The sequence below is a fragment of the Asparagus officinalis genome, chromosome 1 (assembly GCF_001876935.1).
Source record: "Asparagus officinalis chromosome 1, Aspof.V1, whole genome shotgun sequence".
Lineage (NCBI taxonomy): Eukaryota > Viridiplantae > Streptophyta > Magnoliopsida > Asparagales > Asparagaceae > Asparagus > Asparagus officinalis.
In genome coordinates, this window is record NC_033794.1 from 77,811,242 (window position 1) to 77,825,773 (window position 14,532).

General features: G+C 42.4%; 1 protein-coding gene across 1 annotated transcript; it reads right to left on the reverse strand.

Moving 5' to 3' along the window:
* LOC109842909 (pathogen-related protein-like) lies at positions 239-2,052 on the reverse strand. Its single transcript, XM_020411828.1, has 3 exons — positions 1,863-2,052; positions 946-1,078; positions 239-612 (listed from the first exon to the last, which is right to left on the reverse strand). Exons 1-3 carry the CDS (start codon positions 2,004-2,006, stop codon positions 272-274), a joined length of 618 nt encoding a protein of 205 aa, XP_020267417.1. The 5' UTR covers positions 2,007-2,052; the 3' UTR covers positions 239-271.

Sequence of the window (14,532 nt, forward strand, 5' to 3'; positions counted from 1 at the left end):
TTATTTACAAAGGCTCAAACTCTTTCCGCGTTTCGCTATTTCTTGTCCAAACTCTTGGTGTTCGATCCACCACGAGTTTGAAGGGGGTGCCAGAAAATATCATACCAGCCACCCTATAGCCGCCTCAGCCGCCTCCTAGTGTGTAGCCACCGCTTCCTAGTGTGTATTGTGTATATATATCCTATAATTCTAATCATCTGGTGTGTAGTTCTCGATAATACCAATTTAACAATAATATTCATTCTTAAGCCCAAAATACACAGACCATTGTTTATTGAAACCCACAATGAGTGTATAGTAGTACCTTACGTACCTTCATAACAGCAAGACCGGTGAACTCAACCATCTCTCCGGTAGGTGCATGGCCTTTGTAAGGCCCTTCCATGAACCCCCAGTGCCGGAACTTGAAGGCAATCTCCGGCGGCCTTGTGTACACCCTTAGCACCTCCCACGCGAACCCTCGGGGGAATGCCGTGTGGAAAACATCGTGCGATGTCTCAAATGTCTCCTTGTCTGCCATGTAGCACTGTAGCTCTTCCGGCAGCGAGCTTTGTAGTAACGCGTTATAACTCCCTAGCTTCAGGGTCTCCTCTCCTGATAACCCCTTTCTTCCTGTAGTGTATAATTAATGTTAGAAATACCAAATTATGGGGATTGAGGGATTTTTTTTAAAGATGGGGTAATTCATACTTTGACAGTAGCTCCATAGTTGATTTGAAAGTGATACATTTGAATTGACGATGTTAGTTTTGAGAGTTTTCTGACAAAGCATATTGAAATTAAAGTGAAATTTCGAAACATTGTAATAATTAAAGGAAAAACTAACTACCAAGCCTAGGGGGATTTGATGAAATTTATGCCCTCGGGACTACATATAATTATTCTCAAAACTTTGGTCCGATAAACAAAAAGTATAACAAAAAATTCTTTAAAAAAATTTATTACCATTAATGAGAAAACGGAATTTTTCTGGGTTGATAGTCTTGAAGTCCTGAATGCGGGTCTTGTGAGAGAGTTCCATCTCCCATGTCTTTATGGCATTCTGCACTGTCTCCTCTAATGACCCCTTGGGCCATTCCTGCAAATAATTATAATAAATCAATAACATAATATTTGCATGATATATAGAATTATAGATCAAACAATAATTATAATAAATTAATAAAATAATATTTGCATGATAATTTGAAATGTCGTAAGAAAAATGTCATTTTCTTTTGTACAAAATCTTTTTATCATTTGTTAAAAGGTTATTAATTTCAAATACATTTTGTACTATGTTGCCTATTTACACCTAGTGACAAGAGCAAATTTTTTTTCAGTGATGACCCATTTATCATGGTTGTGCTTAAGATCTATATAGATAATTTTATAATTTTATCCTTCTTATTAAAGTCCTATATATCCTAATTTTTATGGTGACCTAAGCTAATAATAAATAAATAAATAAAGATACCTATAAATTAAAGTAGAAAATCCACGGGTATCCTGTGAGACATCTAGACACCGTGTAACTACACAACTAGTTACACCCCCATAATTTTTTATTTTATTTTATTGGCACTTAAGCACCCTCTGCATCTCTCAATAAATATTACCTTGTTGCCTTAATAGAAAGTAGTTCAGAAAGTTTAAAAAAATAAAAGAAATAATTTAGAGGACATAGATGACTACCCAATCATGAGTATATATCTCTAGTTAATTAACGACACTCAATTACATATATAGTTGGGTATGAGATATTTTAAAGAAAATCAATATATACTATATAATTGTTAAAAATACTGATTTCCTTGCAAACCAACATACAGAAAGAAATTAAGAGAGGATTTTTGAATGGGGAGAGAGCAGAATCAGTTCACCTTGGTTCTTCCTTGCTCAAAGAGCTTGTTTACAACATCATACTTGGGAGGAGAACCAAACCTCCACTGAGTCTCTTTCTCTCCGTCTCCATATAAATGAGATCTATACTTGTCTCCTTGCCGATCATTAAATGCTCCCTCCATGGAAATTATTGAAACTTTATGATTCAATCTTTGGAAGGAGAGGTGAGAGTGAGACGCTTCTTATAGGATATGATGGGCATGCCTACTGACACCTGTGTGTTGTCTGGGTCCCGGAATCCCCAAAGTGTCTGGTAGTTGGATGGTGAAGAGTCAGTAAGATTTCGTGAACCACATATAAAGCAGCCCACCAAAAACTCAAGCATATCTTCATTCATAGATGTGGATATTAAATATATTAATATTAGATTGGATATGTACACACGTATATATAGGCAAAATGGTCAGATTGGTATATTTTGTAGAGACTTGGTGATATGTTGGTATATTTTCTTTTAGTTTTGTCAGATTGGTATATTTTGTCGATTCCGGCGCCATATAGGCCTTAAGTTTGGCCGGAGTTACTGTTCCGACCAGTGCTGACAGGATTTCTTGCATAAAACCCCCTCATTAAAACCCCATCATGCTCCAAACCCCCTCCTCCTCCTCCTCATCATCCTCTTCAACCTCCCCCTCTCCCTCCTCCTCATCATCCTCTTCCTCCTCATTATTAAATTTGGGCTGGGATCACGGGCTTGATGATGAGGAATGCTAATAACATTTAAAGTTTTTACCTACAACTCTGGAAGCACTCTAGAGTAACATAACACTCACAGCCCAAAGCATCGACTCGAGCAGGAAGCAATCCCCCCAATCCACAATCCCCCAATCTCGGTTCAAAACCCACATCCAATATCACATTCACTGGCTTCAACCTATGATGCAAGATCCTTGGGCTACACTCAAAGTGCAAATACCTCAACCCTTTCACAATACCAACTGCAATCCGATGTCTTGCATCTCATCCAAGGCTCAATTGAAGCTCCTTGTGCTGAATTGAGTAATTGGGAGGATTGGGGTTGGTTCAAGAGGGCAAGTTGGAGGGTTTTGGGGGCAATTTTGGTGGAAAAGCTGACAGGACCTTTGAGAATTGGGGTGCGGTTGGCAAAGAGGAGGAAGAGTCTAATGAGGAGGAGGAAGAGGATGAGGAGGAGGAGGGAGAGGGGAAGGTTGAAGAGGATGAGGAGGAGGAGGGAGAGGGGGAGGAGGGGGAGCAGAGGAGCAGGCGGAGATGGAGGGCAGGCGGTTAAGGAGCATGTGATGGGCGTTTTAATGAGGGGGTTTTATGCAAGAAATCCCGTCAGCACTGATCAGAACAGTAACTCCGGCCAAACTTAAGGCCTATATGCGCGGAGTCGACAAAATATACCAATCTGACAAAACTAAAAGAAAATATACCAACATGTCACAAAAACTTCTACAAAAATATACCAATCTGACCATTTTGCTCACATATATAATATATATATACTATATATATATATATATATATATATATATATATATATATATATATATATATATATATATATATATATATATATATATATATACACGCACGAATAAGGTAGGCTCAATCCCCCATAAGTTTTTAAACTAGTATCGTGTAATGGTGCCATTGTTTTAATCGTTGTGCATAAGGTAGATATCGCAAGGACTTGAATCCCCCTTAGACCAACTGAATAAAAGATAGATGCATGGTATCGCAGAGACTTGAACCAGCACAAAACTTTGAGACCCATTCCAGCAGATGCCCTTTCAATTATGTCATTTTTTCAGACCTTTAGTCAAAAGATCAACCACATTTTCTGAAGACCGGACGTCAATCACAGAGATTACTCCTTGGCAGATGAGTTCTCTCAAATAGCCATGCTTCAGACGGATAGTCTGTTTCTTTCCATTGAACAACGAGTTCGCTGCCACAACACTCGTTGTCTGATTATCACAATAGATAGTTGTTTGCATCGAAAGTTGTTTTCGTTACTGAATCCATTACACGTTTATTGATTACATATTCAAAGTAAAGTTAGTCTTTTTATAAGACTTTCTTACACAATGAAAATAAGAAAAATACAACTCTCTAGAAACACACGCAGAGGACGTTTATCACCCGTTGCTTGCATTGGATATTTGCCTGTGCCGGGGTTTATCCGTGGATCATCACGGATCAGATCCGGTTAACAGAACAAAAGTTTAATACTTTTGCTTCACAAAGAAAACAATCGCAGAAGTAAATAATCTCAACGAAGTAAGATTACTACTCTTTTCGAGATCAAAACAAAGTCTGATCTCAAGGAATGATGAAACGAGCCTCAGATCCTTCGAATAGCTCCCTCTTTATGCTGGAGTTCGCCAAGATATCGCTAGCCCTCCTCTAAAATTCGTGATTCACTCTTCAATTTGACAACACCTTGCCTCTTATATTAGATCTCCCGTGTATAAGACCCTTAGCTTGTATTTATAGGCTTCGGATGTAGCGTTTTAGGATAGGAGATGATGATTTGACCTTATCCTTAGTTAATAACTGCTTAACCACATTTAGGGATAGCCTCAAAGCAATTAGGGAGGCTCTGGAACCATCAAAACTGATCAAAAACCATTAAAAATGTGTCCCGAGTGCGAGACAGTTCGGGGTGTCTCGCACATGTACGAGATAGTTTATACTACCTTTGGCATTTTGGCTTTAATTCTTTCATCTGACCTCAGAATAAGGTGATTCAAGTTGCATTGGAAAGATAAAGAAAAAACCTACAACTTTTGTCTTTTAAGTTTCTTCAGAATTGAATCACATTATGGTCAAAATTTAAGTTCTTTGTGCGAGACAGTTTGATGTGTCTCGCACATGTGCGAGTTAGTTTGTACTATCTTCGGTATTTTAGCTCTAACTCTCAAGTCTGACCTCAAAATGAGGTGATTCAAGTTGTGTTGGAAAGATGACGGAAAAAATCTACAATCTTTGTTTTTTGAGCTTCTTCAGAATCAAATCGAATCATGACCAAAATTTTAGTTCTTTGTGCGAGAAAGTTTGGGGTATCTCGCACATGTGCAAGACAGTTTGTACTTTCTTCGGTATTTTGGCTCCAACTCTCTCCTCTGATCTTGAAATAAGGTGATTCAAGATACATTAGAAAGCTAGAAAAGAGACCTACAACTTCTCATGGGTGAGACACACATGGTGTGGGTGAGACACACATGGTATTTTGCCCCTTTTGGGCAAAACACAGCTCCTGGCTGAGTTGTTTCTTTGTTGTTTTGCCGTTTCACGTATTATGTTGACTCGTACACTTCACCGACTCGCTTCATGTGCTTGTTAGCTTCTCTACAGCATTTGATAATCCTCTTTGAATTGGATAATGACGTTCATCATCTTTTTTCATCTCGAGCTGCGTGCGGGGACCTATAGGCAATTTGACGCCTATAGATACCCTCTTCAAAGTGTTTCAGCCTTATTCTTTTATAGAAAATACTAAAATTCTTTGGATATGATGGGCCCAACCTTTAATTCTTAGACTTCTTTAGCTTCAGTCTATTCAGTATTTTGTCGAATAGCCAAAATTCTTCAGGTGTTGCGTTTATCGTCTGACCGTCATCGAAATCTTAAAATGAAGTTGGTGTATTGATTTCTGAATTTAGCTCATGTCATTGAATCAATGTTAAACTGATCATCATCATCAAAAATTTGTATCTGAATCACAATTGAACTTCTCAGGATTATCCTTTTGACCTAAAATCTCATCCCGAGCCTTATTTCAGTGAAAATCATTAACGCGTTGACCGGCATAGACCTTCGTTACAATGCGTTGACCAGTATTACCTCCATTGTAACACGTTCATCGGTGTTGACTATCATTTGCAATGCGTTGATCAACATTGACTTTCATTTGTAACGTGTTGGTCGGTGTTGACTTTCATTTGTAACACGTTGCCCGATGTTGACTTTCATTAAAATGCGTTGACAGGCGTTGACTATCATTGCAACGCATTAATCGGCATTGACTCTCATTACAATGTGTTGATTGGTGTGAATATAATTTAGACTCATACGTTAGCTGGAATCTACACAGTTTAAGCTCTTAAGGCGTTGGAGCGCGGAGAATCAGTTTATACTCATATACTCCTTAGAGTTTTGGGAATTAGTTTAACCTCGTATACCCATTAGAGGTTCAAGAAGATACATTTTATACTCATATACTCATTGGAGTGTAAGGGAAGAAGCAGTTTATAATCTTATACTCGTTGGAGTCTTGGGAAGAGCGAGCTAAGTATGCATTGGATGCTCGCCAGGTTGAGATCTTTGTGCGAGATTTGATTGTAGGACCAGCCGTTGGTGCTGATACAGCTACTATCTCTGAAACTGCCGAACATCTGAAGTTATCATCCTTAAAAATATGTTCAAGGCTCCAATGATTATAGAAGCTTCGGCTAGAGTTGAGGTTAGCTTAGCTGTTCAAGTCACGTGACCAACTGGTGAAGCTGATGCGTTAGTGACTTTTGTACCTTATTATGATTAGTCATTCTGTTTAGAATAGATACGCATAATACTCATAGGATTTTTGACAAACCCTCAGCCATCAACAAATTTGATGAGCATTTACTGACTACCGTTTGAATCGGGTTAGCATGTGAATTGTCTAAATCCGTTCTACATATAACGTTGTGCTAAAAGAATAAATTCTCTTAGACTTAGTGCTATGATATTAAATACATAGGCTTGTTATTTTTCATGGGAATAGACTAACCGATAACGTGTATTAGGTGTAGACTTATCTCTGATTAGGGATCATGATAATATCCCACAGGCATAGATTCTGGTATCTTTTTTCACGACGAAAGACTAACTAACAACGCGTGTTAGGCGTAGACTTATAGCTAATTAGGGATCGAGATAATGTACCCCATGCGTGTAAGACATGGATTTCAGCATTATTAATAACAATCTGCTATGATGTCAAATACGTGGGCTTTGCCATTTTCACGGGAATACGCTACCCGACAGCATGTGTTAGACGCAGACTTATTTTTATTTAGGGATGGAGATAAAGTCCCACATACATAAAAGGTATGGATTTTTGGTACTACGATGTTGAATATGTAGACTTGATCGTTTTCGCGAGAACAAACCACCCGACAGCATGTGTTAGATGTAAACTTATCTCTAATTAGGTATCAAGATAAAGTCCCCCATGTGTGAAAGACATAGATTTTAGTGGTGTCTTCTCTTGGGCAAAGACGAACCCGGTGCCGGAGAGAAAGAATTTTATATTCTATCTCTATCTTGCCTTCTCTTGGGGAAAAGACGAACCCTGTGCTAGAGAGGAAGAATTTTATATTCTATCTCCTGCTACAAAAGAAACTCAAAGTGGGATCTTCACTTCGAGAATCTAGAAGGTAAAACTAAGAGTGTGATCTCCACTCCGAGAATCAAAAAGATCCAGATAACCCTAACTTTTATAGGGTTAGTTACCTAATCTAAAAATGAATTTCTCATTTATCGAGATGAAATTCCGACTTCGGCCCTAACTATTTGAAGGTTTGACTAAGCGGGAATTTTGAAATAACCTTAACTGTAGGAAAGTTTGATCGCCTGATTGTGGGTGGAAGATTCTCGTTTATCGAAAGAAAATTCTGATTTTGGCTCTAACTATTTAAAGGTTTGACCAAATGGGAGTTGAGACAATCCTAACTATTTAAAGGTTTGATCATTCAATTTGAGTGGACTTCTCGTTCATGGAAGGAATCGAGAGGAGATTTTAGCTTTGGCCCTAACTGTTTAAAGGTTTGACCGAATGAGTAGTTTGAGAAGACAATAACTGTTTAAAGGTTTGATCGTTCAATTTGAAAGTGGACCTCTTGTTTATGGAAGGAATCGAGAGAGGATTTTGATTGTAGTCCTAACTATTTAAAGGTTTGACTGAGTGGGAGTGGGGTGGTACAAATAACAGTGGGAGTGCTAATTTATATAGATCACTGTGTCAATACAGTAGGAGTTTCTAGTGTTAAGTTGCAAGGACTTTAACACGAGAGGGTTTGAAATTTCCAATACTATGTCTGGATTCTAACAATGGAAGTGTTCAGTGCACAGGCACAGCAGGAGTTTGAGTGGATGTAATCATGAAGAATTTTGTGGATCCACCATCAATTGATTTGATCAGTGAGGGATTTTATGATGGAGGACTGTCAAGCACTTCACAATTACACAGTGATGGTTTTGCGAGGGAAAATTGACTTGATGAAGTCATTGAATCTCGTCTCGACGAAAGAGTGCTCTAGGAGTCACAGTGGGATGGTTTTAATCATCTTGGAAATGATTAAATAGCCACATTGGGAGGTTCTTAATTATTTTTTATCATGATTAAGAATCAATTGGTTTTGGGTTATCCTTAAGAATACCCTGTGTAGTATTCTCTAGGAACTTTCCATTGGAACGCACTAAGGTATTTCACCCCCAGCTCTTTGGCGAACTTGAATCCAATTATATTCAGTCATGTTGTCGGGTTATCCTTAAGAATATTATGTGTAATATTCTCTATGAACTTCCTATCAAAGGTAGAGAATAATTTAGCCTCGTATACTAGTTAGAGGTTTAAGAAACAATTTATACTCGTATACCCGTTGGAGTAAATAGGAGGAACAGTTTAACCTCATATACCTGTCAGAGGATAAGTCATCTTTATTTGGCTTGATTTACTGTTATGATGCCGGAGTCAATTAAGGCTTGGATTTTATTTTTGAGGCTGAAGAAAGCCTTGATTGGATGAAAAACCCTCCTGTGATATGTATAATATTTTAGATCCGTAATCCTCTTAGCTCCCTCCTGATCTTTAATAGGTGGTAGCTCGATTTTGTCGTTGGCGAGTAGGTACTTCAAGATGGTTGGAACTTCATCATCTTTGAAAGAATACTCCTTCTGAAACCTTGAATCGGGAGACCTTTGTTGTTTCTGAGGTTGTTGTTGTGACGTTTGATTAACATCAATAGCAATCACGGGTGCTGTCAGCTGGCTTCTCTCGGCCTTTTTTCTTTTGAGGAAGCACTCGACCTGTTCTCCATGCAGTTTTAATTCCTTCCAGGTGGTTGAGGGGACAACCCCTATGACTTTGAGGACATCGAGGGAGAGATTGTGATGGAAAATCTGGAGTATGAACTACTCTGTGACCGAATCTTGGTAATTCATCGCCTTATTTTGGAAGTGTTTGAAACGAAGGTGTCAACTGACTCTCTGTTCTTCTGTTTCTCGTCTAGAAGAGCTCTAATTAACACTTCAGTATCATCATCGAAGAAATTGCTAAGGAATGAGTTTTCCATATCGTCCTAGCAGTTGATGCTTCCTGCCTTGAGACGTCGATACCAATCGATGGCGTCCCCACGAAGGGTGCCTATAAATGATCGAATTATCAAGGGTTCATTGCTAAAGATTACGTCTAGGTGGGACTTGAAATAAATCAAATGCTGAATGGGTGTGCCTTTTTCGTTGAAATGGCATGAAGTTGATTAAATTGAACTTTGACAGGTACGGAATCGACTCCCACTCTCTTGGGTATATACACGGAATGCCAGTCTTCTTACTTTTTTGAGCGGACATTAAGGTACTAACCTTACTCTCTAGCTCTTTCATCTTCTTGTACTCATCTACATCTTCTTTTGGAGGACATTGAGAAAAATCAATTGAACCACCCCCAGTGCTGTTGAGGGGTGCAATTGAACCACCCCCAGTGTTATTATTGTTGGGAGGATCATTTAAACCATCCCTAGTGTTATTGAGGGGTGAATCAGCAATGATGACTTCATCCACTTCTAGATCACTGTCGTCTGCACCGTTTTGAACGGGCGTGACAGATGTAGTGTGATGACTAGAATCAACCCGCTGAGTGGACTTGGTGGTCGAAGTCTTTGAACATGCAACTCTCTCATTTGCTGCATGGACAACTCCATCTCTGTCTTCATTTCAGCTCTAATTTCTTCATGTTGTTTGGTTAGAGCTTCTTAAAGTTTTTGAGCAAACTAATCAGGAGTGATTGCGAATGCCTCTCTGGTTAGTCCCATGATAGACACTATATTGTCAGACGCGACTACGGAGCAAGTGTTCGACACTTCATCATCTAAGGATAGTCCTTTCTGCATCCTCTGATAGTCCCTACGTCTGATCATCCCCCGTCGGAGCCATGTTATATGCTAGGATATCCCTGGAAAACAGTCGGGACTAGAACGTTGTGTTGACTTTTCTTTATCGGCCATATTGACAGTAACTTCTGGGAGTCTTTATCTTAAATAGCCAATCTTCTCTTGCAGAAGTGCCTTAATCTGGGTTTGATACTTTGGTGGAAAGCCTTTGGAATACTAAGACCCTCTGTAGGTGTATAAAATTGCTTATAGGTTCCTTAACACAGCTCGGCACAAACCGACGAACTAACGAGGCGACGAGGTTAACGAATCACACGCAAACAACGGAATAGATCCACTCGCGTGCAGAATCAAGCTAACGGGTGGAAGAGTCAACGAGTCATCCATCCGAGGGCGGACTCGGACGAATCACGATCGAATCAAGATCAGTTTCGGACTCGAACTCAGAATCGGATTTACTGCCAAATCAGGTCAATGAATCAGAGTCTAAATCAACCACACAACCAGATCACGGACAGAACCGAAAGACAGAAAACCCAACACCTAGGGGACTCGGCCAAAACTGAGCCACCTCTAGGTGGCTCGGTGGCCGAGCCACCTAGATTGGTCCAACCTTCAGTCGGCCTAAGGGACCTGTGGTTTGCTTCAACTCTCGGCTCCTTCGATCTTCGGTTTATCCGGTGCTTTGTCGAATAACCGAGATTGTTCCGGCGCTGCGTTTATCGCCTGGCCGTCGTTGGAGTCTCGAGTTTACAGCTGATGAGTTGAGTTTGGCTCGTGTCATTGAGTTGACTTTTGAACTTGCTAACCCTGTCACATCGTGTTGACATGGGGCTCCGAATCACTGGGGGTTGACTTTTTGCTGCAACGCGCTGTCCGGCGTTGACCTAAGGTTACGTGTTGACCGGCGTCTACCTTAGGGTTTTGGAACCGCTTGGGTTGAGCTTCGTCGTTACGTGTTGACTTTCGTCGTCACGTGTTGACTTTTGTCGCAACGCGCTGTCCGGCGTTGACCTAAGGTTACGCGTTGACCGGCGTCTACCTTAGGGTTTTGGAACCGCTTGGGTTGATTTTTGTCGTCACGTGTTTGACTTTCGTCGTCACGTGTTGACTTTTTGCTGCAACGCGCTGTCTGGCGTTGACCTAAGGTTACGCGTTGACCGGCGTCCACCTTAAGGTTTTGAACCGCGTGGGTTGACTTCTGTCGTTCCGTGTTGACTTTCGTTGCCACGTGTTGACTTTTGTCGCAACGCGCTGTCCGGCGTTGACCTAAGGTTACGCGTTGACCGGCGCCCACCTTAGGGTTTTGGTTGGCTTTTGTCGTCACGTGTTGACTTTCGTCGTCACGTGTTGACTTCTGTCGCAACGCGCTGCCCGGCGTTGACCCAAGGTTACGCGTTGACCGGCGTCCACCTTAGGGTTTTGAACCGCGTAGGTTGGCTTTTGTCGTCACGTGTTGACTTTCGTCGTCACGTGTTGAGGAGAGGCAAACAGCCTCAACAATTGAAGAATGACGGTTCCTCCAAGCCGCCAATGAACGAATGGATCCGGATCAAACGGAACCGTTCGACACTCGAAGAGTGGATTCACAAACGCCGCGCATTGCTTACACAAGCAAAAATCCTTGTGCAGAAGGCCGAGGAATTGAAGAAAGAAAGAGTGGCCAAGAAGCCGCTATCAACCCGCCAAGTGTGGAGGCCGAAGCAGCCTCCAGCCAAAGTTCAACCTCCGGTGAATCAACCAAAGTCGTCGGTAATCCCAATAGCTTCTCCGGGAGATCATGCAGAATCATCCCGAAGGAAAAAGTCAGTCTTGGAGCGCCTCGGTCCGATTCCCGACGAGAGAGGCAAAGCTCCTGTTCAAGATCGTTTGGGCCCGATGAAGAAGCCCCGGACGACGCAACATGCTGGGGGTCGCCGTCACCTCCAACATGACAAAGAGACCAGGACAGTCATGCGCACTAACTTGCGCATTGAAGTCCAGGAGCCCGCCGAGAACTCACGCCCAAAAAGGCATGTTTCTAGGCGCGTGACTTTCGAAAGCCCGAGGAAGGCAGTTCACCCTCAGAAGGAAACATTACCGTCTGATGACGATAATGTTATACCTGAGAAGTCGTGCCAACACACGATAGGTCAAGCAAATGAATTGTACTATCGTGTTGGGGGTACGAGTAAAACCAGGAAGAGGAGTCCCCGAGAACAGGAAACTCAATGCCCCTGTTCCAAACTCATTCGGGCAGTATTGTCTGAATGCAGCTGCATCAAGGCGGTCCCCGAACGAGTTTCGGTTTTCAAAAGACTTAGTACCGAAACGTCAAAACCAAGGCCTAGGCGTTTCCGACGAAGAAGAACGGTGGTTGAAGATGGAGAATTTCCGAGTGTCACCACCAATATGACCAGCAAAGGGACATCGGCACGGGATAATCTCGAGTCGATTCTGAAAGCATCCCGGCCTAGAACCCATCTACAGTCCGGAACCATCAAGCGGGCAACCTATGGTAGGGTTCGAACAAGACTCCCTTCAGAAGATGAAGAATCTGATGCTGGCTCCGCGGTTGCATCAGATAATACGGTATCCAGCGAGGGACAATCCCGCGAGGCACTTATGATAAGTGCGGAGCAAGTGGCCAAAATACTTGAAGACGCCTTAGCTAAGCATCAGGAAACCTTCAGGTTTGAAATACAGATGGCCATGCAAAACATGAGAGAAATGCATGACCAACAAATCCAAGCATTGACGAACCAGCAAGGCGAGCCAAGTCGTCGTAACCCGGTTAATTTGGAAGATGAGGACACAAATGCGAATGAGACGCATAATGCCAATAATCCTCCCGTCAATACAGGGGGTGGTAATGAGAATGCTAGCGAAAACACAGGTAAAAACTTGAAGATTAAAAACCTCGAGAGCAAAATCAATACGTTGATTTCCGCTCAAGAGATGAAGAAAACAGGCATTCCTTGTCCATACCCAAGAGAATGGGAATCAATCCCTTATCCGGCGAAGTTCAATCTAATTAACTTCATGCCGTTTAATGGGATGGGTTCACCCACTCAACATTTGATTTACTTCAAATCACACCTGGGGGTTATCTCTGGTAATGAGCCTCTGATGGTACGGTCCTTCGTTGGCACTCTTCGTGGAGCCGCCTTCGACTGGTATCGCCGCCTCAAGCCAGGAAGCGTGAATAGCTGGGACGACATGAAGACTAAATTCCTCACTAACTTCTTCGACGACGACACAGAGATATCCATTGGTTCGTTGCTTGATGAGAGAGATATCCATCGGGTCGTTGCTTGACGAGAAACAGAAGGACGGGGAATTGGTTGACACCTTCGTCAAGAGGTTCCGGAACAAGGCGATGAACTGTCGGGACGCGATCACCGAGGAATTCATCCTCCAGACTTGCCACAACAACCTCGCACTTGACGTGTTGGAAGCAATGGGGACAGCACCGTCCAAGACATGGAAGGATCTGAAGGTCCGAGGAGAGCAAGCCGAGCGATTCCTCAGAAGAAAGAAGGCGGAGAGAGGCCAACAGGCGAATAATGCCCCGCAACAAAATTTCGTCCCACGGGGGAAAGGTAAGGCACATGCTAATGCAGTTGATGCTAATCAAACTTTCCAATTGCAACCTCAGCAACAGCCGCAGTAACAAGCACCACAACAAGCTCGGGGGCAATGGCAACAACGGCCTCAGAAGCAGAAATCTTCGGAGCCGAGGTTTCCTAAAGTGTATTCCTTCAAAGATGACGAGGTTCCCGGCATCTTTAAGTACCTGTTGGAGAATAACAAAATCCAGCTGCCGACGATTGTGGATCAAGAAGGGGCTAGCAAAGTGACGGACCCGAAGTATCGCGCATACCATAGAGCGGTCCATCACCCTACCAAGTCGTGCTACCACCTCAAGGACAAGATCCAGGTGCTAATTGATGTAGGCGTCATAACCCCGAAGCCGTCCAAAAATGTCAGAGCAAACGCGGTTTCAATCAGCTTTGGATCGGTGCCCACAACATGGTTTAAACCGGAGCGCATCACCAAAGTAGGGATGAAGACAGTGAACGATGACCCACATGGACAGCGCCAAAAAGGACTTGTGCTACACACAGCCCCAAACGGTAAAATCCTATGGGTTCATCCTGATCTCATTGAAGATGAACAATGGGCCGGGTTGTCATCCAAGAAGAAGTCCAAAGGGAAAGGGAAGTCTTGCTGCGGAGTCTCTGCTATCCCAGGAGAAGATGACGAAAGAATCCTAGCTTTCCCGCTCTCTGAAGAAGAACAAGAAGTTTTTGCGACCCGAAGCGGAAATGAATATCACTACAACTATCCACCACCTAGTGAGCAGGGGGTGAATAAACGGGGACCAGCCAAAACTCTCACGGAGATGGGGGTGATTACAAGTCCTACACCGGGCGAAGAGGCTCGACGACAGCCGGTGAATAAACCGAAAGAGAAGAATCCCCAGGAAGTTCAGAATCCGAAGCAGTCTCGTTTCAGTCGCCCGATTGGAAGAGACAAACCGGAAAGC

Bases quoted from the DNA above. Each gene is read 5' to 3' on its own strand.
- LOC109842909 (XM_020411828.1), bottom strand. From the start codon at position 2,006: ATGGAGGGAGCATTTAATGATCGGCAAGGAGACAAGTATAGATCTCAT. The intron at 1,079-1,862 runs GTGAACTGATTC...AATTATTTGCAG, and splicing joins TTGAGCAAGGAAGAACCAAG to GAATGGCCCAAGGGGTCATT. The intron at 613-945 runs GTAATAAATTTT...TATACACTACAG, and splicing joins ATTCCGTTTTCTCATTAATG to GAAGAAAGGGGTTATCAGGA.